Here is a 27,036-nt window from a genome sequence, read left to right as displayed (position 1 = left end):
AACCGTGCCTATGTATACCATCCAAAACAAAACTACATCATTCTGTTCTGGAGAGGTTGATAATGTGGGTGGTTGTTGTTGTTGTTGCGGCGGCAGTGGTGGTGGAGGTGTGCTGGTGTTGGGGAGAGGAAGCGAGGCAGAGGAACACTGCAGAGATCATGATATTCACAGAAGATGAGCAAGCTCCTTCGATATATGTTACTGTTTGAAATTGTCAAAAGAGAAAAGAAGAGAACTTACCAAGGAAGATGCAAAATGCAATTGAATGAAGAAGGTGTAATTGCTTCAGACGTGAACTTTGAGAACAGAACTTTCAGAAGACAACTTACCAAGGAAGATGCAAAATGCAATTGAAGGAAGATGGTGTAACTGCTTCAGACGTGGAGAGTGGGAAGTGGGAGGTGGAATTAGTGTTTGAATTTATCATTTTAACCCTAATTAAAATTGATTTAAGTGTAAGAAGTTAAGGTCATTTTAGGGAGAATTGAGAAAAGTTTTTTAGGAATGGCTTCATGACACCGAAGTTCTTGTTCTCTTTTAATAATAGAACTAGCAGTTGCCACACGCAATGCGTGTGCAATTCAAATAAATATAAATAAAATAAAGCATTTATCATATTTTGTGTGCTAGTTAAGTGGTAAGAGTCTTATTCATTTGACATAAGTCTAAGGTTCAAATCTCCTCCTCTCATTTATCTAATTTTTTTTTTATTTCAAATAAAAAAATAGACACGTGACAGCATAAGAAACAAAGGTTTCAAGCCACCATTAAGAAGTGTTCACTTTATAATAATATAGATAGATAGATAGAAGTATAGATAGATATATTTATATAATACATATATGCATATCTGTTTCTGGTGCAAGTTCTCCCGTATGTTCTTCGAATATTTTAAGATGGGGGTACGTAGAATGCTTTGAAAACAAATGATATCATTCCCATGCTCATGCATCCAATGTTTCTTGTGGTCTTCTTTGGAAATATGTTATTTTATTAATTTTTTGAGATTTTATGAAAAAAATATATAAAAAAATAAAGAAAGTAATGTGATAATTTGCAGTCATCTTTAAACTTGAAAGTTATCTTTTGTTCATGCTGTCAGAACTGGTCTCATTGCCCTTACAATTAAGGGTCATCACAAGGCCTGTGGGATTTTACCAAGCCTGAGCCCTGTACCTAAGGTGGGCTGTCTTAGCCAGACTTAGGCCCAAGAGCGGGATTTGAAGCCCAACCCATTTTACTGGCTGCGAGGCCTTTAAAAACTAAGCGGAAAAAAAAGGGGGGAAAACTCAAAAAAATATTCTTTAAATTTTGGCCCATTGGAACAGAAAGCCCAACTTATTGGGCAGTTGCTCATGAATTCAACTCAACCCACCAGCCTGTCTGGGCCAAGCTTGACCAACCTATTGGGCCCGAGCCCATTCATTCAACCCACCAGCCTGTCTGGGCCAAGCCTGCCCAATATTTTGGGCCAAAATCCGTTAATTCAGCCTACCGTGTCTGGGCCAAGTCTACATAAATTATTGGGCCGCCGTTGGCCCAAATTTGTACAACTTATTGGGCGCATCATCAATTCAGCCCGCCAGCCTATCCGAGTCAAGATTGTTGGGCTGAAATCAGGCCTAAAATTTTGGCCCACAGGCTGCTCAGGCCCAAGCCTGCCACATCGGAAAAAAAAAGAAAGAAAGGTCTTAACGTAAGGTTTTAATCTCCACAAACTTTCTATCAAATGTCTCATATAGATTTCCGTCTCCAATAAATGTTAAGGATTCCAAAAATTTTATCAAATTTTTTACTAAATATCTCACATAAATCCCACACCCATATAACTCATTGATAAAAAATAACTTAACTCTTCAATCTCCTCATTTTTATAGTTTCAGATGGATGTCAATGTCATATTAGCCACTACACAGAATACTTTATATATCTGTTGCTTAACACATCAAGCATTGATTCTGAGATTTACACATTCAAACCACTTCGATACGTGAGATAAAATAAAATAAACACTTCTACTAGTCCCATTTATTCTCTCCCCAGGTATAAATCCCCAGAACAAAAAAATTGATTAGATGATTTATACAAGGATGAATTTGATCAAAACTCTCTTACAAAAAAAATTTAATGCATTAATAACAAGCACATACTATTATTACCAAAAGAATAATGTCATATGCATCAATTGGTGTACCAACTAGTGTACCAATTGATGATATAACATAATTTAAGAAGTTTTTAATATTTATAATTTATATAATGAGTGAATCAATAATAATGTCATAATTAATATTGATACACTAATTAGCACACTAATGCATGTAATACCACCGTTATCAAAATATACTTAATAAGTAATTTAATATTTTAAACTTTAAAATAATATTACATTTTATATAAATGTCAGTTTTTAATAAAATTAATATTTTTAAAATCCTCTCATCAAGATCTATCAAATAAGTTCTATGTCGGCTAAAAAAAAAAAAACCGCCGAATTGACATAAATAGTAACATGATATTCTGATTCACAATAACATTTTACTATTGCAAAAAACAAAATATATACTACATGAACCAACTAAAAATATACATACACAACATTTTTAAACATGTATAAAATAAAATAAAATAAAATAAAATTATTCTCATCAAAAAAGTTCCATGATATATATATATAATATGCATAAACAATATTGTCTACGAAAAAATAAATACACTATGTCCTTACTCAATTATGTGCCTCCTTCTTAAAAAGTTTATGAAGTAAAATAAATTAAATTATCCTTTTCTTGTCACCAAACAAAGGTTCAATATAAGAGTTATGGCTAAATTTCCCTTTATCTAAATCACTTTTGCTTTCAAAGAAATTAACAAAAAAATTTCAAAATTATACCAGTCAATATTTTTTGAAAAATATTAATAACCATAATTATTAAATCAAATCTAATTTTGTATAAATAGCATACACAAGAACTCATAATTTTTTTTTGGTTTAGAAACTAATCATCTAAATATGGCCTCGGAGGACCCCCATGAGCAAGCTGTCCTTTTTGAAAGACTGGAGCATGGTTTTAAAAATCGGACCGGATCGGCCAATTCAACCGGTTGAACTGCAGACCGATCGAGATTTCAATTCGAGTACACCCACTAAACCAGTCATAGTAAAAAACCGACCTATTTTGAGAGAACCGAAAAAACCAAAGGTCGAACCGATCGACCCGATTCCAGTTCACCAAGTTGATAAAACAAATTTTTTATATTTTTTTCTTTGTTATTTATTCTTTCTTTCTTTTCTTTCTTTCTTATTTTATATATATATATATATATATATATATATATTATATTATATATAATAAAAATTTAATTGAAAACTCTCTTTTAAAGATCTCCTCGTGAGGAATCGTATTGAGAGCTTGAAATTATTATGAAAGTCCCTATCTATTTATAAAAAAAAAATTCTTCCAAAAAAACTTAAAAAATCTATATGAGATTCAATCAAATTTATTGGAAGAAAACTTAAAATTTTGATATCCCTCCAAAATTCTCTTTTCTTTCAATCAAATTATTTAAATTAAAATCATATGAAAAGAATATTGAATATTTGATTTCTTCCGCCAAAATTAAAATTAATAATATTTTTAAATATATTTTTATATTTTTTAATAAAAAAAGTATTAAGAGAAATATTTAAGATTATTAAAAATTTTAATTTATAATTTTATTACTTATATTTTTATTTAAATATAATTTTAATATGTTTATGACATCACGATTCAATTTCGGTTCAACCCGACGGTTGAACCGGTAACCCGTCCACCCGATCATTTTTTCGATTCACTCACCGGTCCGATTTTTAATACATTGGACTGGAGGAAAGGCAATTCTCCATAAACCAATCAATAGTTAAGGACTTTTTCCATGGAAATAAATATATGATCACATTGAAAGCTCATCACACAATCTCAACCAACCAACCGAAATAAAAAACAAAAAAGTGCGAAAATAGAAAGAAAGAAAGAAAACAACTAAATCACAATACATTGTATAGTCACCATAAATAGCTGCAAGCCTCGCTATGAGACTTGCTTATTGGGGGGCTAAATAAATAAGAGCAACAAATGCTAGGGTTGGGAAGGGGCTCTTGCAAAGGTTCCATCTGCCTTGCCTGCATGACTTTTAAGTTAATACTTGGCATTTTGCTTCCCAATACATATTTCTCCAAATGAAAGAATCAATAGAAGCCCGTACTTATGCACACTATGAACCCGACTTTCCAACAGCATTGTCAGGTTTCATAATCCTATTCCTCCTCAGTACTAAGTAACGCAAAAGAGAAGGGAAGGAACTTGTAACCATCTCCCTCATAAAACTTATTTTGGAACTCCACCCAATGAAGACGTAACGCATGTAGGAACGCACTGAGAGTTTCCATCACCAACAACACACCAACAGTTGCACTAATGAAAATAATGATGCCCACAATAAAGATGATTATATTGTTGTACCTGTTGTCATACAAAGTTAAATGTTAATAATTAGTCAGAGTAAAAAGTTCTTTCTTATCAGATAAGCAGTCTTCCCATCTGCTAAAGGAGATATATTTTTTTTATTTTATTTTCCGTGCCAACTGCTCTGTTTCCTACATCCCATGGGTTAATTGATAGAATATGTGAACACAACGGCCTGCTATAAATAAACCTTAACAATGGACTAAAGCAAAACCAATCAGCAGAATTAAATGGATACTCACCCCCAAGAAAGAAGAAGAACCTTCTCATAGAATACGGTGGACAACTCCGAGTGGGCAAGGCTAAACGAAGTCAAAAGAAAGATCATTTGCATGATTAGGCTCTGCTAATAAAATAAGACTAGCATATAAATGAAAACAAGAAGGTATAAAAGATGGTGATGATGGTATAAGGATTTGTCAGGAAGCACTTTCGTAGCATATATGTAGCAGTGTACAACTCACGGCTGTATGAAAATGTACACATCTTAGCCGGGCAAATAGAAAATGGTTAAGCAGTGTTTGGATTAAGGATTTGAGGGGTGATTTGTGAAGGGTTTTGTTCATTTTTCCTTTCCCATTTCTTTTCCCTACAGAATTATTGAACCAAACACACTCCCACGGGCAGGGAGCTCTCTTGCTGATGTTTTACTAGTAAAGGCATAATCAAACACATCTCTGGAATTGAATGAATACCAAGGAAATCACATAGCAAGGCAGATAAAAAAATGTAAGGCAGGGTCACATTCTGCAGGAAGGAAAGAATTATACTACTCTATGTCCATGATCCATTGAATTTACTGACTCTTTCGGGTTTCAACAGATTTCTCAATGTAAAGTTTCAAAATACCATTGAAATTTTGGATTGCTTTGATGTAATTTAAGTTTGTAGAAGCATACCTGAGGGCCCACAAACGAAGGTATGAAGCTGTATTTGAGACTGCTCCAAGTACAAACTCTATCGTATGTATAAGTTGATGGACGAAAATTTCACTAAACTCAAATTCCTCCCCATGAGAATGGGAATCATGACTTGCCTCCAATTGTAATGAATCTTCTGTGCCTTGAAGTGGCACGTAGGACTGACCGCGGTGTCTCTAAAGAAGCACAACATTTAGAGTGAGAAACAAAAAACTATGATTATCACAAATTATTTAGGAAAAAAAAGAAGCGTACATCTTCATGCTGTTTCTTCAAAAGAAGAGGCTTTGGGAGCAGCATCCACGGAACAGCAACGAGGGCCAGCAGCAGCAGTACAAGCTGATGACGAAACAATAGATGAATTGAGATTAATTTACACATCTTAGCTCCCATGCGAAGAGTTTATTTGGTTCAAAAACAGAAACAAATCATTAAAAAAATATAACTGTGGCTAGAAGCAAGTGTCAACCTGAACTGTTCTCTGGCCAGCAAAAAGCTCGTTTTCCCCAAGTTCGTCAGTGGGACTGAGGAACATATATATCATTACGTGATATAAATCAGCTTTTGAACCAGTGCACCATTTTACAATGATGAGGAGGGAAAGGTAACCGAACAGGCTATTTAAAAATATCAGCTGGGGAACAAATTGGAACCTAAAAAAACAAAGTGGTTAGTAGTTATCAGAACAAGCAATTGGGTACTGCAAGTGAAGAATGTCCAAAAACATGTGGATTTATACACATCTATTACTCTACAGATGCGTATATGTTGCTATGAAGGTTTTGAAAAGAACTTAACAAATGCCCAAAATATCACAGTACCCATTCCTCAAAAGATTGATATTAGCAGATGACACTCACCAGATATTCAGGCTATTGCGGAAGAACTTGGCATTGAAATAGCTCAAAAAGATTCCAAGGTTCATCTGGGCTACCCCGAGAAGTATTGACATTTTCATCTTTAACGAATTGAGGAATGGCAACTCACTGCGGGAACCATGCCAGACAGGGTCCACACCAAATGGATATGTGTCACCCACCTTAATCAAGCCTGCAGTAGTAGCATCCCTGAAACAATGCCGTTGAGTATGTAAAGAGCATAACAGATAAAAACATAAAACATGTCATCTAAGGTTTTCGCATTAGACCTGCAAGAAAGATCACGGCAAGCATAGGCTGAACGAGCAAATAGTTCAAACGGGACAGAGAAGAACTCATTATAGATCAAGCCTGTGTAGATTGAAAAGAGTGCCATCATCAAAATCACATAGCGACCACCAAAGGTCATTTCTGTGATGTCTCCAAGCTTCTGTATTTTGCACAGTAAAAATCTAATCAGTATTGGATCAAAATAGAAGATTCAGATGACAACTAGAAGAAAATAATGATTTGATATGACTATTTAAAACTCAGGACTCTGCTTGGAAGGGGAGGACTTGCAGATTCCTATTATTGGATAGCAGAAAGTAAACAGTCAATAATGAGAAATTCATCCCCAGTAAAGGCATGATTGTGTAATATAAAGCATGCAAATATGGTAGTATTCATGTACACTAGAGGACAGATCTAAATATACACTGATATGGAAGGATCACTTCATATGAATCCCGGGAATTGCTTTTCTACCAGTAACATTTCAAAAATAAATTATTGAACGGCAGCACAAATGCCATATTTCCAACTACGAAAAAAAAGGCATTCACAAGTTTAAAAATGAATTAATAAATAAATAATATCACACATATATCAGGTGAAATTGAAAATTTGGTCAACAACAACTATTCAGGTCAAATAAATAACGATAATTGAACACAATGAGTTTATTCATGTAGCGTTACTTGAATCAGTTAGTATAAAACACATCTCTGCGTGTTCTGATTATTAAAATTTCAAAATGGTATCTGAATATAACATGTTTGGCCAACATGGCATTAGAAAAAACTTAAACAAATCGCCTTCCTTTACATACAGAAGGTCAGCTGCATTGAACTCAATAGGTAAAGTGCCATGCTTTGGCAGAGGAATCCATAAACGTAGGACCTTATGGGGTCCAAAGAGATCAAACTGGGATGAGAGATGGGACAATATTCGGAGAGAAAGCGGGAGAGAGAGTAGATCACAGTGAAGTGCAAATAGTGCAGATTGACCTAGCAAAGAGGCACACGGGCCTATGTTTATAAAAGCCCATGCCTGAACGATTAACAAGGGATTGGACATTATGACACAAAAGAACACTTTAACAGGATAGATACCAGGCAAAGCAGGTCAAGTCTCTCAAAGGATAGCGAACAAGTTTATAGAAGCCCATGCATGAATGATTAACAAGGGATTAGACGTGATGACACAAAAGAACACTTTCACAGGGTAGATACCAGGCAAAGCACATGATGTCTCTCAAAGGATAGTGAACAAGTCCCACAGAACTCTCTCTCAGATACCAGCCAAAGCACGTCATGTCTCTCAAAGGATAACTGACTGACTGCAAAGATGCTACCTGCAGCGGAGGTCATGTGGATGGCACCACACCTCAGCCGACCTGCAATCCTTAGCCGCGAAAGCATGAAATTTCATAAATTATATAGCAATCCATAGACCGCATCACTGTGGTTACCAAGATTATGACACAAGCCTAAGGTCACATCATAATTGAGTTGCATCGTAATTGAGCCCAGTTCCCACCAGGTAAGTATCAATAGGCCTGGGTGCATCTGACCAGAGGAAGCTTGGCACGAGGTGATGAAGTCCCTCAAGAATCTCCAAACACCTAGGTCCAAAGCCAAGGCATGTATGGTTTACCATCTTTAAGGGACCGGATATGTTACATCCTGGAAAAGTGGCAAGTGGAGGTCTAGATTTCATCAAAGTACCGGGTCATGTCACCAACTGGATCTCCCACAAGTACATTCTAAAGATAGCAAGATAATAAGCCATGGCAAGCCAATAAATGGATACAAACTATAAGGTAGGTCTTGGCACATAATCATATAACATAAAACACATTACTTAATCACAATGCAAGAAAAAAGCACCTAATTTCTGATAGAAAATGTACACAGCAATGTAATAAACTCGGCAGATAAATGAGTTGACCATATGAGCATGGGTTGACGCTGTGCACAAAGATAGAAGTCTTATAGCCAGTTCCAAAGAAATAAAGTGGAAATTACCTGACCAGAGAGTTTCTTTTCCCTGATTATGAAATATAATGTCCCAAGTAACAAACATATACCATGCCCCCAATCACCAAACATGACAGCGAAAAGAAAGGGGAACGTGACAACAGTGAATACACCAGGATTTGCTTCTTGATATTTTGCCACCCTGCAGTTAGATGAACATAGCATCAACATCGGGTGAATATCGCTGTAATATATAATTAAATTTGGCAAATGAATAATGGGCAAGTAAAAAAGTAGCATATGTACATCCAAAGGACACAGGATTTCAGGCAACATAACACAGATTATGCCCTTTACAGTGTACCATAATATTAGGTAAATATTTCAGTTGAGAGGACTTGAATGACCAAATGTAGGTCTTGGAGCCTGACGGAAATCATCATCTTCTTTTTTTTTCGAACTTACTAATAAAGCAGAAAGACAACTTGGTTAAAGGAAATCTTCGCTACATTCCTTTTTGCTTCTCTTTTTCCTTTTCCTAGGTCTTTTTGTCAGAAATTTTGAAGTCACTCAGTAACACCATCACAACCCTTCTGCCCCTGCCTTATCCGACCACCATGAGAAAATGAACATAAACACACCCTTTCCTGGTGCTACTACTGCTACTTATAAACCATTTGGCTTGCCTAACCTTTTAAAATTAGTTTCTATAAACAAACATCCCACTCTACAATTTCTATACTTTTTTTCCTTTTTTTAATCTGGTCCCTACTGTAGAATTACTCAGCTACACAATGTACATTTTACCTAATGTCCTAAGCAATTAAAGACACATGCAGTCCAAATCATGTTGGGTCCATTACCATCCCATTCTGGAAGATGTTAGCCACAGTGGGCAGAGACACTAGTTTGATAGCAATAATACAGAGGAGGACCATAATGCTTTAATCCACCATCTTAAAAATCTAGTTTGCATTCTGGATATCCTCATTCTCATTCTGCATCTGGTCTCTCATTTCTATTGAAAGAGGTAAATATGAATATATATATATATATACCAAAGGACAACCCAAAGGGAAAAAAAAATTGTGAGGACAAAGTAAAGAAAAGAACTGAACAGAAAAACAAAAATTAAAGAAATGAACATTGACCGTCTGTTTGTTGTTATCCAATATCAAATTATGCTGAATAAAGAGATCAACGGAGAAAGGATAGTTTCTCTTCATGTAAATGTGCACGAGAGAAAACTAACTTCCTATTTAGCATACAATTTGTTTTGGGTGGGTGTATAAAATGAAGCTCTCACAACCTGGTAAAATCAAACCACTACCAAATAATATACCAAAAACTTACTGAACATTACAACTCCATTAGTCGTGCCTGTGTTTTGTAAGAAAACAGCATTGGCTTTACATATTACCTTCCTGATGATTATAATTACCATGTACTAAAAATATACAAAACCTCCCAGTAAAACTCACCCGTATGCATCAACAATCTCCTGAAAAGCAGAAGTGAATTTGTTTGTCTGAAAATAAGTAGGAGGTGACTCTTTTGTATGCAAAATCTGGAAAATGGCACCAACTTGAGAGTTGGCATCATATGATGCCCTCTGCAGTGCATCCTGAATCTGCACAAATTAAATCCAACTGTGTTCAGTAACTGTCCAATCCACAGTCAAACATTATAGGCAATTCAAAGTGAGCAATCCGATGCATCCTGAATTCAGTACAATTAAACACACCTGCTTTGCTGCAAAAGCAGGACTCCAACCTTCTCCCACGAGACACTTCTTTGTCACATCAATACTAAGCATATTTAGAGTATGGTAAATGGATTTCTCCCTCATCACCTTTATGAGAAAAAAATAAACAGATAATTTAATGGCTGAACAAAAAATTTTTGACATAGCAAGCAACAATGAATTAATTTTATGAATAAGCATCATATACAAATAATTAAATTCTATGTCCACATTAGATCAGCAATGCAAATGGAACTTGAAACAATAAGATTTCGACAGACCAAAAGCGCCCACTGCTCATATTGTTCACCAATTGTTTTCAACAAATTGCTGTGGTGCATTAGTCCAGCATCTATTGTAGTCTTTAGCTCTGACAGCCTTCCCGAGACCTGAAAGTTATTGGAGCTATAGATATCAGATTAAATGAGCAAGCACATAAATGTAAATGCTAGTGTTCAGCCCAGGCACAAGTGCAACCCAATTTTCTCCACAAATTGAAAAGCAAAATGGATAAAAAAATGTCCATGACCAATAAGAATAAAGACAATTGCCAAGACAATTAAAGAAAAAAATCAAATAATTTGAGCATCAAGAACGCTGGGTACTTTATCCAACTCTTTGATAGGAAGAGGCATCAGTAAAAAATGAAATTGCATCCCCCAGACCAGAACTAGCTAATAATACACAAACAGAAATAGAAAAACTATCTAATATATCACAATTAAAATGGCCAGACACACTTAAATAGGTTATGCTTGCACATGGTTGGTTAGAGAGGAAGTTTGATCCGGATATGTTTGCTTTTTTAAATTTTTTGGATGATGTTATTGGTTAGGAGTTGGTAATTTTCCCAATTGGGGGTTTTTGTATTCTTTGCAGGATCTTGATGCTCTCTTAATAAAGTTTGATTATTTATTTATCAAAAAAAAAAAAAGTCGGCACATGGGAAAGGGTTGTAATAGAATGGCCATTCTAGCTTCCATTTCCATTCTCATGTTTGGTAGGCCAAAAGAAAGTTGGGAACGGGGCATTCCTCGTCATGAGGAGATGAATGATCATTCTGTTACATCATTGAATCATAAAATTTGAAACATCTCTATCTCTCTATCCATCTCCAGTTATCTTCTTCTCCACCTCTCCTCTCCTCTACCAATTGGAACCATTGCCACTCACCACTTACCACACCCAAGGCAGATTACCTCACCTCACTGTTGATCACTACACATACCAATTGCTGACCGCCACATGCACCATCACCAACCACCACAACCTCCACCCTCCCACAACCAACCACTAGTCATATTACATTATATTCTAGCAGTTTTGAGTAGGCTAAATCAACATCAGAATGGGAATTACCATTATATTCCCCCATAATTCCATGTTGGCAACCAAAACTAAGGATGGGGATGAGGATTCCATTGTATTCTATGTTCCATTCCCATCCAATATGCATTCCATTCCAATTTGTTTAATTCCAGAATACCATATGTGGCCTTCATACAACGGCAAAAGTGACAAGACTCAACAAAACCATGACAACAGAAAGAACAGAAAGAATAAAACTGCAGCATGGACCAAGGGAGGAAAAAGAGAGATTTTAAAGGACAGTGATCTTCTCGTAGTTGTGACAACAAAAAATCAAAGGAAAACACAATGTGTACCTCAGTGAGCATCTGATTTTGTTTCCCCAAGTCCTCAGGAAAAGGGTAGCGATTTGCACCAAAAGTTTCACATATTTTAGTAACTTTGTTCTTTGCTCTCTCGCCAGAATAGAATGCCATGAATACATTTTTATCAACCTGCATGTTGATAATCACAAATCAGATCCAAAACACCAGTCCAAACACACGCACACACACACACAAACACAAATTGACTTATTCAAATAGAAGCTTATGCTTATGAATAACAAGTATAACCCAACTTATCTGGGAAACTGTTAGGGCTTGTTGGTTTGTTTTTGGGAGAGTTGTTTTTGAAAAAAATTTTGGGGAGAGAGTTTAGAATTTTTTTTGGTTTGTTTGGTTATATATTTTGGGAGAGTTGTTTTTTTTGGAGTTTGGGATGATTTGATGTTTTGGGAGAATTTGAGTAGATGTATGTGAGAAAAAAAGTGATTGAGAAGGAGAGAGGAGAGAGAAAAAGTGATTGATTGATGTGTAAGAGAGAGAAAGTGATTTTAGAAATTTTTTGAGAAAAACTCAAACCAAACAATTTTTTAGAAATTTTTTTCTAAAACTCATCTCCCAAATGCAAACCAAACATACCCTTAGTGTTGCTAAATTAAAAAGGATAGTCCTTGTGCTTGTAATGAACTAGAAAACAGACGGGAAAAAAAAATATATATATATATATATGAATTGTTGAGCATCTTAATTTGTATTTGGCTTTTTGAGATACAGATAAAGGCCTTCAAACAGACAACATGCACATTTAATGTGGCATGAGATGGGGCTTTAGTTTATCATCTAATGAGGGTAGACATCAAACCACTTTCTTGTAAAATTTTACACAACTTATAGTGTACAAATAAGAGCCCATGCTTCAAACCCATGGGAGTGTACACAAATCCAGGAGTACCACCTGGTTTTCTTACAGCCTTGGCAATGAGCGTAGCATGATAGAGGCCTATCTCCATGACTTTGCAATTTGAAAGAACCGTGCAAAACACAACTCAAAGACCATGTCAAATAAGTGCCTTGTGAATGTATATGCCAACCCACATAGATATCATTCAAAAAACACAATCAAGTTTGTAACAAATGGAACCCACATAAAATGAGGAGATTATGCCAACCGAAAAAGAAAATTGCATCACTAATGCATAAATTATGGAAGAGAAACAAACTCCATTATTAATTAATTGTAGGTGCCAATGGTATTAGCCGTCACATATTCCACCAATAAGCAAGCCACTATTATTTAGTTGACTCTTCAATACCCATAATGCAAAGACACGGCTAGAAACCAGATAATACAACAAAGAAACTAAGAACAGAATATGAGAAGGTGATTTGCATACATTTCAACTGTGACAACTCAATCAACATCCTTATGTAAAATGAAAACAATAATGTATGAGGCACTTGCCCCAACATCTTCTCAAGAATTAAACAATAAAACTACAAAATGTTGGTATTAAGTATTAACCTTTTCCCCAGTCACAGGATCAATAACAGAGTCCTCAAGGACAATTTGCTTCGTGAACACATTACCCCTGGTAGCACGAAATATAATCCGTTCAAATGCCATTGATTTTTCCCTAGGAACAAGGCCAGTGAGAAAACCCAACTTAACTTGCTTGGATGAATCAGCTGTCATTTCCTACACCAAATAACACACCATGAAGACATATTTTCTCTAAGGAAAACAAATTTTTCACTCAATACTAAAAACAAAAAAATATCAGCTCAAGTTTACTTGCTCCAATAGCAGAGGAGTGTCTAAGGACTCTTCACCAATCTGCTGTGATCCGAATTCTCTCTGCCGAGCCGTAGCACTATTTTGGGCTGAGTAGAAAAATTCACCAGCCTGAAGAAAACAATAGAATCTCATTTTATATGTAGGGACAATCAAAAGGATATTCCACAACCAAAGCATGCATAGAATCAGTATCAATAAATGTGGCAACAGAGTGAACATGGACAAAATCAACAATCGAAACTACCACAACGTTAAGATCTTTAAAATCCGTCAAAACACATCACAAGGGATGCGCTTGGTTCCTTAATTCCCAAGAACTTATTGCTGCATTAGTAAGCCAAAAAATGGCTTCGTTAATGCTTGCACTGTCAATGTCACAAGCAGGAAAATCAGATGATGGTGTACCGCCACCAAAGGACAAGTATCATAAGTCTTTAGTGCCTAAATAGACCCCTATATGACTACAACAAGAACTTGACAACTTATCAGTCACTCAATAAATCAGACCCCAAAAGCTTACTAGCAGTTTTGTTATTATTGATTCACATCATAGAATATTAATTTTTTCACACATATCTAACATGTTGCAATGGTACTGCTCTAATGAACTGTAAGTCACATCATCATGAGAAGCCATACCTTCTGCAGAACAATCTTATATTCTAAAAGTTCACTGTAGGAACGCTGCAACTTGTCTCCGTTTGCATTCATTTCAATTAGCTCAGCTTCAAGTACTCCAAGTTTTACCTAATATATGCACATAAGACTAGTCTATACATAAGATAACAAATGAAAATCACTAGCAGTAATAAACATTTCCATTTACCTCCAAGTCATCCATATCAATATCAGCTCGTCCCACAGGCTTTGTTGCAGGTGACCAACCTGCCCTCGACATCTCTTCCCTGAAATATCGCAACTTCCGCGCCATCTCAGCGCATCTTTTAATCTTTAAAGAGAAAATAAACTTCACGTCAGGATGGAGATATCAAGAAAAGAAATACAACAGTGTTGTTGTATGATGGATATTGCATGGCTATGTATCATATTGATGGTTTCAGTATAATCAAGAGATGAATGATAAATCCCTTGCCTACGGGGTGAACCTTTGAAGTTAGCATTGTCCCAACCAGATTGTCCCAAATTAATATTAGGTCTAAAACAATTCAACCAGGGCACTTTTTTCATCACATCTTTAAAACACAGCCGCACACACGCGAGCGCGTGCACACACATGGAACTCAAGAAAAGTTTTTGTGCATTTTGCAACCAACGACAATCCAGTAACTTCATAGGCTAAAAAAATTATAAATAAATAAAAGCAGACTTTTACAGTGGTTCTTCCTAGTCCAGTTTTTTTTTTTTTTTTTTTTTTTAAAGATTAAACCAAAAGAAAATGCAGTGGAATCAGTCTCTCTTGATCATCCCCACATTGCAAAAATATGTAGCCCCAATCTCAGTCCAAATTTATAACACAAAAAACATAGGAAAACTAAAAGTAAAAAAAATAATAAAAATAAAATTAAAAAAACTACTTTCTCTAAGGCTGTCATTTTTGGGGGGTAAATCAGAGTGGGAGGGGCAGTCAAACTCATAACCTCTATGACTGGAGTGAGCATTGCCTCCTAAAGTTATTGAGCTTCTTCATAGTTGGAGAAGGGCAAGAGTGATGAAAATGCTGCATTTGATTCCCTTATGCTTAGTGTGGATGATCTAGAGTGAGCTAAATTGTAGATCTTTTAATGGTATAGAAGTACCTTTGCATAGGCCAAAGAATAAATTTATAAGCATTTTGTATAGTCAAGAGTCGAGAGTCGTTAAACCCACTCTTGACCACTTCTTGAATTTTATAGAGTTGTTTTATTCACAAGGAGTTGTATAGTTTCTTGCTTTCTATTCATTTCTTTTAATATACGGGTGGCATCACCATTGATGATGTATGTCAACAAAAAATTCAGAGGTATCAAAATAATAAAATAAAACATAAAAGCAGTTTAAACACTGTTGGTCACAACAATGTTGGCAACAACCATAACAGAATTTATGTTTATTCTATATGAATCTAAACCAATCAATGATTAATTATTTTCTTCACCAGAACCTTCTTAAATGTCAGCAAAACCATATTCCACTAAATGCTGGCATGTTAAAAGCCTTTCTGATCAGAAACAGAATAGAAAAATTTACACAAGTATAAAAGTGCAAGGGTTGGCAAGATGGTCCACACTCTACCACCAATAAAGTAGAAGCAATTACTGTTTGCAGTGAAGTTAACACAAGTCCTAATCTTTAAAGACCAATTATACTTGATTTGTGAAAATAAAAAGCTAGTTAAACCTGCACTAACAATCTCTCGGGAAAAAATAGATAACATTTGGAGATTACAACGTATCAATGCATATTAACAACCAAAATCCAGATTCTAAACAGGGCCCGTTTAATCATCAGATTAGCCCAAAATGTTTCACCAGGCATCTCAATTATCCACCAGATCACCAGAGAAGACCAAGGAATGGAAAAGTTTATACACTCGATGAAAAAACTTAACTTAATGCTCTTATTATCAAAGTTTTGTGCACATATATATAAAGTTTCTCAAAAGTACTGGCAGCAAGAGGCGTCAAAAGAACTTAATTCTTATTCAGATGTTAAAACGCTGATTGATTTTTACATGCAGAAAGCAAAGGTACTTGACACAAAGCCATGATGATGTAAAGTAAACAAAAGTTGGGCTTGCTAGTTAAAAAGGAGAAACAAAAATGAACCTGAGTGGCATAAGTTCTCTGGAAAGGACTCTTTTCTGCATTCAGCTGAAACAAACATAAGATAAAAAGATTATATATACTATATGTTAAAAAAGTTCCAGGAAAAGAGCACATTGTTAATAGAGCAGAAATAAATATATTTGTGAAATGATAAGAGTAGCACGAATTAAAAATAAATTGAGAGACAACAAACTAAATTGGTTTGGTTATGTACAAGAAATACCAATAAATTCAACTGTAATAAAGAGAATATGATCACTCTAAATAAAGATGTTAAAGAGACGAGAGGGCCTAAACTAACATTGGATGTCATAGTAAAAACAATAAATGAATTTGTTTAATTTAATGTAGCATGTAGCGCCCTTAACAGCACATAATAACAAAAAGGGTTCATATAGAATACCCTATTTGATTCGGACACGTGATTCAATTTGGTCATCTAGTGTTGACAATTGTCCCTATGAATCTTGTAGAACCAAATTATCTTACATCTCATTCACTTCTTCTAATCAATGAAAGCCAATATAAATCCAAATCTATTTCAGTCAGTTGCTAGAAATTCAGTTTAGATTTACAATTACATAACCTGGAACTCCGCAAAAACTAAAAACATATAAATTAAAAAGTTTAATAACCAATATGAACTACTATTTCAATATGCCTCTCACAATTGAAGTCCAAATAAATTGGAATTAGCTTCTTCTACCACTGATCGACTGACAATCGATCGCGCAAAGTACAATTCATATACAAATAAATTTCGCAAAAAAAAAACCTAATTGCAATACATAACGAAAACATGCGATTTCTATCAAATAATTCGTAACCTAGGGTTTCACTGTGTCAAATCCAAGACACCTAACTCAAGCGAACTATCAAAACGAAGAATTGACATATATGAAGAGAGAGAGAGAGAGAGAGAGAGAGACATCTTTGAACTGGATGAGGCCGAGGTCACCGAGATAAGCGACGGTCTGGTGAGCCGACTCGATGGGGATGATGAGTTGAACCAGTTGCATCGGCTCTGCCCGTAACAGATCCATCGGCGGGCAACACCCTCCTCCGCCACCCCGCTCTGCCATCTTCTCTTCCTAACCCTTCTCTCTCTCTCTCTCCTCCTGTGTGTTGCCGTGATGTGTTATGGATCACTGTCTGATTACTAGGATTTACCTCTTTACCTCCCTCTACAATAATACACCTATCAATCTTTTCTATATATATATTACCATCGAAAAATAAAAATAAAAATAAAAAAAGAGAGCCTTGTCATTACATTGACTGACGGTTTAAATTTTATTTTTTATTCTTTATTTAAATACAAAAATATTTGTATAGAAAATATATATATTGATGAGTTTATTTTTAGGGATTTTTATTGATAAATTCAATTTAGAAGTATTTTAACTTAAAAAGTCTATGAAGAAATTTATTAACCCATTTAGTTCCATATATGTATAGTTTTATTCCATAAAGTTATTTTTCTTGATTTACATTCTTTTTTTTAGACTCTTATACCCTTATATTTAATTTTGATATCCTTACAAATTTTTTTTGAACGGTTAGCTATTTTATGATATAAATATTCATATTTTAACATTCACATTGGTAAGAATGTAAAATTGACCCGTGGCCCGTGGGCGGTCCGAAGATCGCCCCCAAATCGGGGCAGACCCGGTCCTTTGATAATGTGAATATTCACATTGACATGTTAACATTCATATTGATAGAAGTGTAAAATTGGCCCGCGGCCCGTGGGCGGCCCGAAACTCGCCCGCGGCCTGTGGGCTGCCTAAGGCAGGCCAGGCCAAGCCCGGTCCGGCCCGGCCCGTTGACAATATGAATATTCACATTAACATATTAGCATTCACGTTGATAGTAGTGTAAAATTGACCCGCGGCCCGTAGGCGGCCCGAAACCCGCCTGCGAGCCCTGCCCGGCCCGGCCCGTTTACAATGTGAATATTTACATTGACATGTTAACATTCATATTTATAGGAGTGTAAAATTGGCCCGCAGCCCGTGGGCAGTCGGAAACCCGTCCGCGGGCCCGACCCGGCCCGTTTAGAATGTGAATATTCATATTGACATGTTAACATTCACATTGATAGCAGTGTAAAATTGGCCCGTGGCCCGTAAGCGGCCCGAAGCCCGCCCTTTGCCCGGGGCGAGGCGGGCTGTAAATATTCATATTTTAACATTCACATTAGTAAAAATGTAAAATTGGCCCATGGCCCGTGGGCGGTCCGAAGCTCTCCCCTGGGCCGGGGCGAGCCCAGTCCGTTGACAATGTGAATATTCACATTGACATGTTAACATTCACATTGATAGAAGTGTAAAATTGGCCTGCAGCCCTGTGGGCGGCTTGAAATCCGCCCGCAGCCCGTGGGCTACCCGGGGCGGGCCGGCTCGGCCTGGCCCATTGACAATGTGAATATTCACATTAACATATTAACATTCACGTTGATAGGAGTGTAAAATTGACCAGCGGCCCGTAAGCGACCCGAAACCCGCCCGCAGGCCCGGCCCGACCCGGCCATTTACAATGTGAATATTCACATTGACATGTTAACATTAACATTGATAGGAGTGTAAAATTAGCCCGCGGTCCGGAGCGGGTTCGACCTGTTGACAATGTGAATATTCACATTGACATGTTAATATTCACATTAATAGGAGTGTAAAATTAGCCCGCAGCCCGTGGGCCACCCGAAGCCCTCCCGCGGCCCGGGGCAAGCTCGTTTGGGCCCGGGCCCAAGCCCAGCCCGAGAACTTGGGCTAGGACCTGGGCTATCACTTTGAAGCTCGGCCCGCATAAGGCCCATTTAAAACTCAGCCCGAGGCCCGCCCCGCCAGAGGCCCAGTGTCTTTTTTGTGAAAAATAATAAAATTTTGGGGGTAAAAATTAAAAAGAATTTAAAAAAAATGGCGAGACTCACCTAAGCCTGACCCAAGCCCAAGTCTAGGCCCAAGCCCCTTGGCTCGACCCACCGGGGCACCCAAAGCCTGAATACCTTTGTGCCAAGGCTAGGGCCTAGGCCTAATTTTTTGGCCCGTAGGCCTGTCCGGCCCGACCCGAATTTTGGCAAGCACCCACGAGGTTTTACATGGGTTGGCCCCGGCCCAAGCTGGGCTGAGCCCCTACACATTGATGACATGAACATTTACATTGACAGTGTAAACATTCACATTGACGATGTGAACATTCACATTAGGGGTATTTTGATAATTATGTCACCCATAGGATATGAACATTCACATTAGGGGTATTTTGGTAATTATGTCACCCATAGGACTTATTGAAACATAAAAAATAATGTGGACTAAATGGAACATAAGTAGATGAAAAGGGTATTTTGGTCTTCTTACCTCAAATAGGAACATTCACATTGACAGTGTGAACATTCACATTAGGGGTATTTTGGTAATTATGTCACCCATAAGACTTATTGAAACATATGAAAATAATGTAAAATAAATGGAACATAAGTAAATGAAAAGGATATTTTGGTCTTCTTACCTCAAATAGGAACATTTACATTGACGGTGTGAACATTCACATTATGGGTATTTTGGTAATTATGTCACCCATAGGATGTGAACATTCACATTAGGGGTATTTTAGTAATTATGTCAACCATAGGACTTATTGAAACATAAGAAAATAATGTGGACTAAATGGAACATAAGTAGATGAAAATGGTATTTTGGCCTTCTTACCTCAAATAGGAACATTCACATTGACAGTGTGAACATTCATATTGACGGTGTGAACATTTACATTGACAGTGTGAACATTCACAGTGACGATATGAGCATTCACATTAGGGGTATTTTGGTAATTATGTCACCCATAGGATGTGAACATTCACGTTAGTGGTATTTTGGTAATTATGTCACCCATACGACTTATTGAAACATAAGAAATAATGTGGACTAAATGGAACATAAGTAGATGAAAAGGATATTTTGGTCTTCTTACCTTAAATAAGAACATTCACATTGACGGTGTAAACATTCACATTGACGGTGTAAACATTCACATTAGGGGTATTTTGGTAATTATGTCACCCATAGAACTTATTGAAACATAAGAAAATAATGTGGACTAAATAGAACATAAATAGATGAAAAGGGTATTTTGATATTCTTACCTCAAATAGGACCTAATAAAATAGTCAAAAAGAATATGGGTTTGATGGAATAAAGCTCTTAGAAAAAAGATTTATCAAAAAAGCTCCCTTATTTTAATATATATATTGATGAGTTTATTTTGATTTTTATTCACTAAATAAACTACTTTTTAAAATTAAAATATCAAACCGACCAAGGTGATTGTGATTATAATTTTGCATTTTAAACCCCTACCTGTGTTTGCTTTGCTCTCATTCCCTAATGTTTCTATATTTTGTGTTTTACCCCCCTCTTATGTACTTTCTCGATTCCCATCCCCCAAGTTCTTTTCATCTTAATCCACCCTCGCACATACTAGAAAATTAATTTGTGTTTTACCTCTCTCTTATGTACTTTCTTCATTCCCACCCCCAAGTTGTTTTTATCTTTATCTAAACCTTACGCATGCTAGAAAATTATAGAAATAATCTCTTTTATGATTTGTGCCTTGAAGCATTTAAGAATTATCTTAATAAGCACTTACGATTAGTTCAGCGTAGGGCTATCAATGGATCAAATTTAATCCAAATCTAACCAGAGTTTGTTTTGAAAATTCAAATCCATGTACAAAAAATCTGATCTGGTAGTCCGATAATTCAAATCTGTTTAATCCATTTATTAAACAGATCGAATTTGCAAAAATTCGATCCGATCCAATTATTCTCAATTTGAAAAAAGAAAACAGAAAAATGGAAAGAAAAAAAAAAAAACTCAAATTATATAAAATTGTAGCTTAATAAATAAATGAATGGACCCCGATCGGGTCCGATATCGGGTCGAATATTGGAAATCATCGGATCTAGATGATCTATAATTGGATATTGGCTAAATAGATTTGGATCATATTCAAATTTGTCTTAATCAGATTAGATTTAGATTTTGACATATCTGAGCCAAATCCGATCTATTTATTGGCCTAGTCCAACAGTTAGAAGATTAAAAATGAGAGCCTTACTATAAGGTTGTGTTTGGTTATGGTATTTCGAGAGTGATTTAGAAAATTAAAGGAAAAAAGTGCGTGAAATTAGATAAAATGTAAGTATATTTTATTCATATTTTACTTACCTATTTTCTTTCATTTTCTAAATCGCTTCTCAAATACCCCAACCAAATATAGCCTAAGTAATTTATGAAAACATCATGGTTGATTTCTATGGAGAAAGAATACTTAGAATTGAATTTGATAAATTTGATTTTGCTAATGATTGCATGTATTTAAATTTTATTCATTGCATCTTATACTCAAAATTGGATGGGTCCACCGAAGCTATTTATCACAAAAAAATATATATCTAACAATCTCATTTGTCAAGTCAGTCCTCAAAATATTCTCTCCTCTTGTAGGAGTCCTCTCTTGTCATGTACAAGGATAACTCTCCTGGTGTGGGGGTTCTTTGATTACAAGTGTGGTAGGAAGTTCTAGATCGTGCTAATGGCGGAGTCTCTCTCTGATCTAGCGAGGAGACTCGTATTGACGGAGGAGGAGGAAGTGGAAGTCGTGGTGGAGGATGTCCATCTTCAACCCACGGAGGCGAAAGCGGGGCTTTGTCTGGTGGGTAAACTTATTACTACGCGCCCATTCAATTTTGAGGCGCTACGGACTACATTGACTGCGGTTTGGAGAGCATCTAAAGGGATCGAGTTCAAGACATTGGGTGCTAACTTATTTTTGATCCAGTTTGGTCATATTGTTGATAAGAAGAGAGTGCTGCTAAATGGCCCATGGAATTTTGATAACCAGTTAGTTATGTTGAAAGAGTTTAATGGGGATTTACAACCGCTGGACATCACCTTCTCTACTATGGCGTTTTGGGTTCATGTATCCAATCTTCCTCTTATTAGCATGACGCGGGATGTGGGAATTTTGCTGGGCAATCAAATCAGGAGTTTTGTCGATATGGAGTATGGAGATGGTGGTATTGCTTGGGGACGAACTCTCCGCCTTCGGGTAGAGATCAATATTGCCAAACCACTTAGGCGGGGTTTGAAATTGACCTTACCTGGGCAACAGTCGGTGTGGGTTACACTCACATATGAGAAGCTCCCAAATTTTTGTTTTCATTGTGGTTTGCTTGGTCACAGTGTTCGTAACTGTGCGAACAAGATATTGGGAGGTGAGAAAGAGGATGGGGCACCGTTGCAGTATGGGACTTGGCTCCGGGCAGAGCCCATACGAGGACGAAATCAAAGGGACCACCATTTTACACAGGGGAGGAGGAGAAAGGATGAAGAGAGCTCCAAAATGGTATCGGAGGATGTGAAGGTGCAACAGCGTGGTCACGGGGAGGGCTCGACTCATAGCTTTGTTCCGGTGACGGCTGAGAACCGGCGATCGGAGCAGGCCACTCTGGGTAAAGTCAAATATAACAAGGTTCAATCTGCTCCCCCAAACATAGGGATTGCTAGTATTTCGGGGAATTTGGTGACCTTATTGGGCGGTATGGGGGGGGTGATCATTCTTTGGCGCCAAGGTCAGATATTCAAATTACGGAGGGCTGGGGTGGGAGGGACTTTGACTTGAATGAGCCTGATATGAGGAAGGGTTTGGAGGTGGGGTATATTAGGAAGATGGGGGAAAGGCTTGAGGGGCCAACGCTTGGGGGCTTAGAGGATCAGGATGGGCCCAAGCATTGTGGGTTGGTAAGGCCAATTATGGACGCTTTTGTGAGCCCTGAGATTAATATGGGTACATCTTCTAAGGGCCCAATAAAGATGGGGAAAAAGTGAAAAAAACTGGCACGTAATATTACACCACCGGTGGAGCAGAGGGCGTTACCCGCTGGTTGTACGATGAAGCCTGTGAGGAAGAGGGAGAGGGGGTTCTGTAATGAGTCCTCGAGTTCTTCCAATGTCCGCAAACGGGTAAAGATTATTGAGGATATGCTACAACATGGTTCATCTCTCCAATTAATGGTGGAGGCTGCTGGGCAGCCCCGCCGATCACGATGAAATGCCTCAGTTAGAACTTTCGTGGGCTTGGGAACCCGCGAACAGTTCGAAATCTTCAGCTTTTGCTGAAGGAACAAGCGCTTGATATGGTCTTTCTTATGGAGACAAAGTGTGTGTCGAGCAAGATGGAGTGGCTTCGCTATAAACTTGGTTTGGCTGGGGGTTTGTTTGTCGATAAGATGGGTTTGTCTACGGGGGCTAGCATTGTTCTGGAGGACGGGAGTGTCGGTGTCTATTCGTAGCTACTCTAGTGGGCATGTCGATGCTGTTGTGGAGTCGGACGGGGGGATTGAAAACTGGCGTTTTACGGGGTTCTATGGTCATCCGGAAGTCGTGAAAAGACGGGATTCGTGGGAGTTGCTTCGTCGCTTGGGTGGCTTAGATGATCTACCTTGGTTGGTGGTGGGAGATTTCAACGAGATTTTGTTACCTTAAGAGAAGTTGGGTTTGGAAGACCGAAGCAGAGCCCAGATTGACGCCTTCCAACATGCTCTTTCGGATTGTTCGTTAGCTGATTTAGGATTTTTCGGGCCCTGTTTTACGTGGTGTAATAATCGGCCATCTGGGTTGGTATGTGAACGATTAGATCGTGGAGTGGCTAACGATGCTTGGCTCGCCATTTTTCCGAAGGCTAGGGTGGTTCATCTCACTTGTACGATGTCGGACCACATGCCAATTCTGGTTGACTTTTGGCGCCGCAAGTGTGTCCGAGTGGGCAGAGGTGGCAACAACGTATCTATCGTTTTGAGGCGATGTGGCTCTGTGATGGTAGATGCGAGGAGATGGTCGAAACTAATTGGGTTTCTGCTCAAGAAGGTAGTATGGCTCAAGAGGGAAGTATGGCTGGATTACGGCTTACTATGGAGAAGATGGGTTCTTGCTTAGCCTAGTGGGGGAGGACTACGTATGGTCATGTCCAACAGTTATTGCGGTCTAAGTTGAATGAGGTGCGGCGCTTGGAAGGTCTGTCCGTGCTCTCTTGGGACGAGTATGGAAAGCGCATCCAGCTATGTAGTGAGATTGATGAACTCTTGGAGAGAGAGGAGACTTTGTGGTGCCAAAGAGCGAGAGCGAATTGGCTGAAAGAAGGCGATCGGAATACCTCTTTCTTCCACTCCAAAACGTCACAAAGGCATAAGAAGAAGAGGATTGATAGGCTTCAAGATGATCGTGATAGATGGTGGTCTACACCGGAAGATTTGGAGCGAATTGTCGTGGGGTATTTTGCGGAGCTGTTTGATGCAGGGCAACAGTGTGATATTGGGAAAGTTTTGGCTTCCATTCACGTTGTCGTTCCACCCGAGAGGAATGTCGAGCTAGCTCGACCATATACCGTAGAGGAGGTGTCATACGCTTTATTTTAGATGCATCCTACGAAAGCCCGGGCCCGGATGGCAAACCAGCGTTATTCTATCAACGGTTTTGGCCGATAGTCGGGGCACAAGTCACACGGGCGGTGTTAGGTGTTCTTAATGAAGGCAAGGCGGTGACGGCTATGAATGACACATTTATTGTGTTAATTCCAAAAGTGAAGTCACCCAAACGGATGGCTCAATTTCGGCCAATAAGCCTTTGTAACGTGGTCTACAAGCTAGTAAGCAAGGTGTTAGCCAATCGAATGAGGAAAATATTACCTGATATTATTTCGATGAACCAAAGTGCTTTTGTGGCGGGGCGGCTCATTAGTGATAATGTGCTTGCCTCATTTGAGATATTTCATTTTTTCAAGAATAAAAGGCATGGAAAAGATGGACATTTCGCCCTAAAGCTCGATATGAGCAAAGCATACAATCGGGTTGAATGGAGTTTCTTACGAGGGGTCATGGAGAGGATGGGTTTCAATCAACTTTTTGTGGATACAATAGTACATTGTATCTCCTCTGTGTCATATTCGGTCCTTGTGAACGGGAGTCCGACAAAGAAATTTGTTCCTCCAAGGGGGCTGCAACAAAGGGACCCGCTCTCTCCGTATTTGTTTGTGTTGTGCACGGAAGGTCTTTCTGCTTTAATTAAAAGAGCTGAAAGAGAGGGTAAGCTTACGAGGGTGGCGGTGTGTCGAGGTAGTCCACGGGTGTCTCATCTTTTATTTGCGGATGATAGCTTGTTGTTTGGAGCTGCGAACATGCAAGAATTAGCGGTGGTTCAAGATATTTTAGAAAATATGAGTTAGTTTCAGGCCAGAAAATTAATTTTCAGAAATCGGCTATCTGTTTTAGTAAGAATGTGGGGATGGATATTCAGGCGGGGTTGCGGAATGCGATAGGGGTTGGTAATTTGGTGGACTCTGGAAAATATCTCGGGTTGCCTTACATTGTGGACCGCTCTAAACGAGGCATATTTAATTCTGTTAAAGATAGAGTTTGGACTATGGGTGGAAGGAAAAGTTTCTATCCGTGGCTGGTAGGGAGATATTGCTTAAATCGGTGGCACAAGCTATCCCAACGTATATTATGTCCTGCTTCCAGTTGCCTGATGGAATTTGTGAGGATATTGATTCTATGGTGCGTAACTATTGGTGGGGTGAGAGGGAGAACAAGCGGAAAATTCATTGGAAAAATTGGTGATCATTGTATGACCCAAAATGGGTGGGTGGGATGGGGTTTCGTAGCTTGAAGGCCTTTAACAAAGCATTGTTGGCCAAACAGGGGTGGAGGTTGATTTCGATGCCGGATTCTTTGGTGGCCAAAATTTTGAAGGCTAAGTATTACCCTCACACAACGTTTCTTCAAGCTACTGTTGGGTCGAATCCCTCGTTCACATGGAGGAGCATTTTTAATGCAAGACCGCTTTTGGAAGCCGGGTTGAGATGGCGAGTGGGGGATGGTCGATCAATTCAGATTTGGGGTGATAAGTGGGTGCCGCGGCCTCATTCTTTTCGGGTTTGTTCACCACCTTCACCACAGTTATAGGGTGCTTTGGTTAGCGACCTCATCGATGAGGATAGGCATTGTTAGGACGTCAATGTATTGCAAGAGAATCTCTTGGAGATGGACGTGGAGGCAATCCGGCAAATCCCTCTTTGCTGTTATGGCATTCCTGATAAGTTGGTTTGGCACTATACGAGGAATAGGCTGTTTTCAGTTCACTCGGCGTATCATTTGCAAATGAATATTAGTGGTCGGGAGGTGTGCGGGTCTGGGTCTGATGTGCAGAATGTGAGTTGGTTTTGGAAGCAAGTATGGAGCCTTCGCATTCCCAATAAGATTAAGGTCTTTGCGTGGAAGTGTTGTTCCAATATTCTACCGGTTAAATCAGTTCTTCGGCAGCGGCTTATATTGCAGGAGGATAGGTGTGATGGATGTGGGGATGCAGCAGAAACGGTAATGCACGTTTTATGGAAATGTATGAGGGCACGGGAGGTCTGGCTTCAAAGTCCGATACCGTTTGTGCTTGATCATGGTGTTAGTGGCGATTTTATGGGATGGGCATATGGTGTT

General features: G+C 38.1%; 3 protein-coding genes across 3 annotated transcripts; 2 read left to right on the top strand and 1 right to left on the bottom strand.

Annotated features, from left to right (window-relative positions):
- Positions 1-3,911: 3,911 nt before the first annotated feature.
- LOC114268789 (V-type proton ATPase subunit a3) lies at positions 3,912-17,718 on the bottom strand. The gene is made up of 18 exons (XM_028210016.2): positions 17,411-17,718; positions 16,482-16,526; positions 14,543-14,665; positions 14,356-14,463; positions 13,714-13,824; positions 13,444-13,617; positions 11,955-12,092; positions 10,572-10,679; positions 10,291-10,398; positions 10,028-10,176; positions 8,595-8,748; positions 6,576-6,736; positions 6,289-6,495; positions 5,898-6,081; positions 5,684-5,767; positions 5,408-5,604; positions 4,751-4,810; positions 3,912-4,505 (listed from the first exon to the last, which is right to left on the bottom strand). The coding sequence occupies exons 1-18, from the start codon at positions 17,561-17,563 to the stop codon at positions 4,301-4,303; spliced, it is 2,469 nt and encodes an 822-aa protein (XP_028065817.2). The 5' UTR covers positions 17,564-17,718; the 3' UTR covers positions 3,912-4,300.
- A 6,538-nt stretch (positions 17,719-24,256) lies between these two features.
- Positions 24,257-24,963, top strand: LOC145812041 (uncharacterized). Its single transcript, XM_082907586.1, has 2 exons — positions 24,257-24,415; positions 24,523-24,963. The coding sequence occupies exons 1-2, from the start codon at positions 24,257-24,259 to the stop codon at positions 24,961-24,963; spliced, it is 600 nt and encodes a 199-aa protein (XP_082763712.1).
- An 865-nt stretch (positions 24,964-25,828) lies between these two features.
- Positions 25,829-26,212, top strand: LOC145812016 (uncharacterized). Its single transcript, XM_082907585.1, has one exon. It carries the CDS (start codon positions 25,829-25,831, stop codon positions 26,210-26,212), a length of 384 nt encoding a protein of 127 aa, XP_082763711.1.
- Positions 26,213-27,036: the final 824 nt, after the last annotated feature.

This window comes from Camellia sinensis, chromosome 2, assembly GCF_055761805.1.
Source record: "Camellia sinensis isolate YWXY chromosome 2, ASM5576180v1, whole genome shotgun sequence".
Taxonomy (NCBI): Eukaryota; Viridiplantae; Streptophyta; class Magnoliopsida; order Ericales; family Theaceae; genus Camellia; species Camellia sinensis.
Note: the sequence above shows the minus strand (reverse complement) of the source record. Positions and strands in the feature narration are given on the sequence as shown.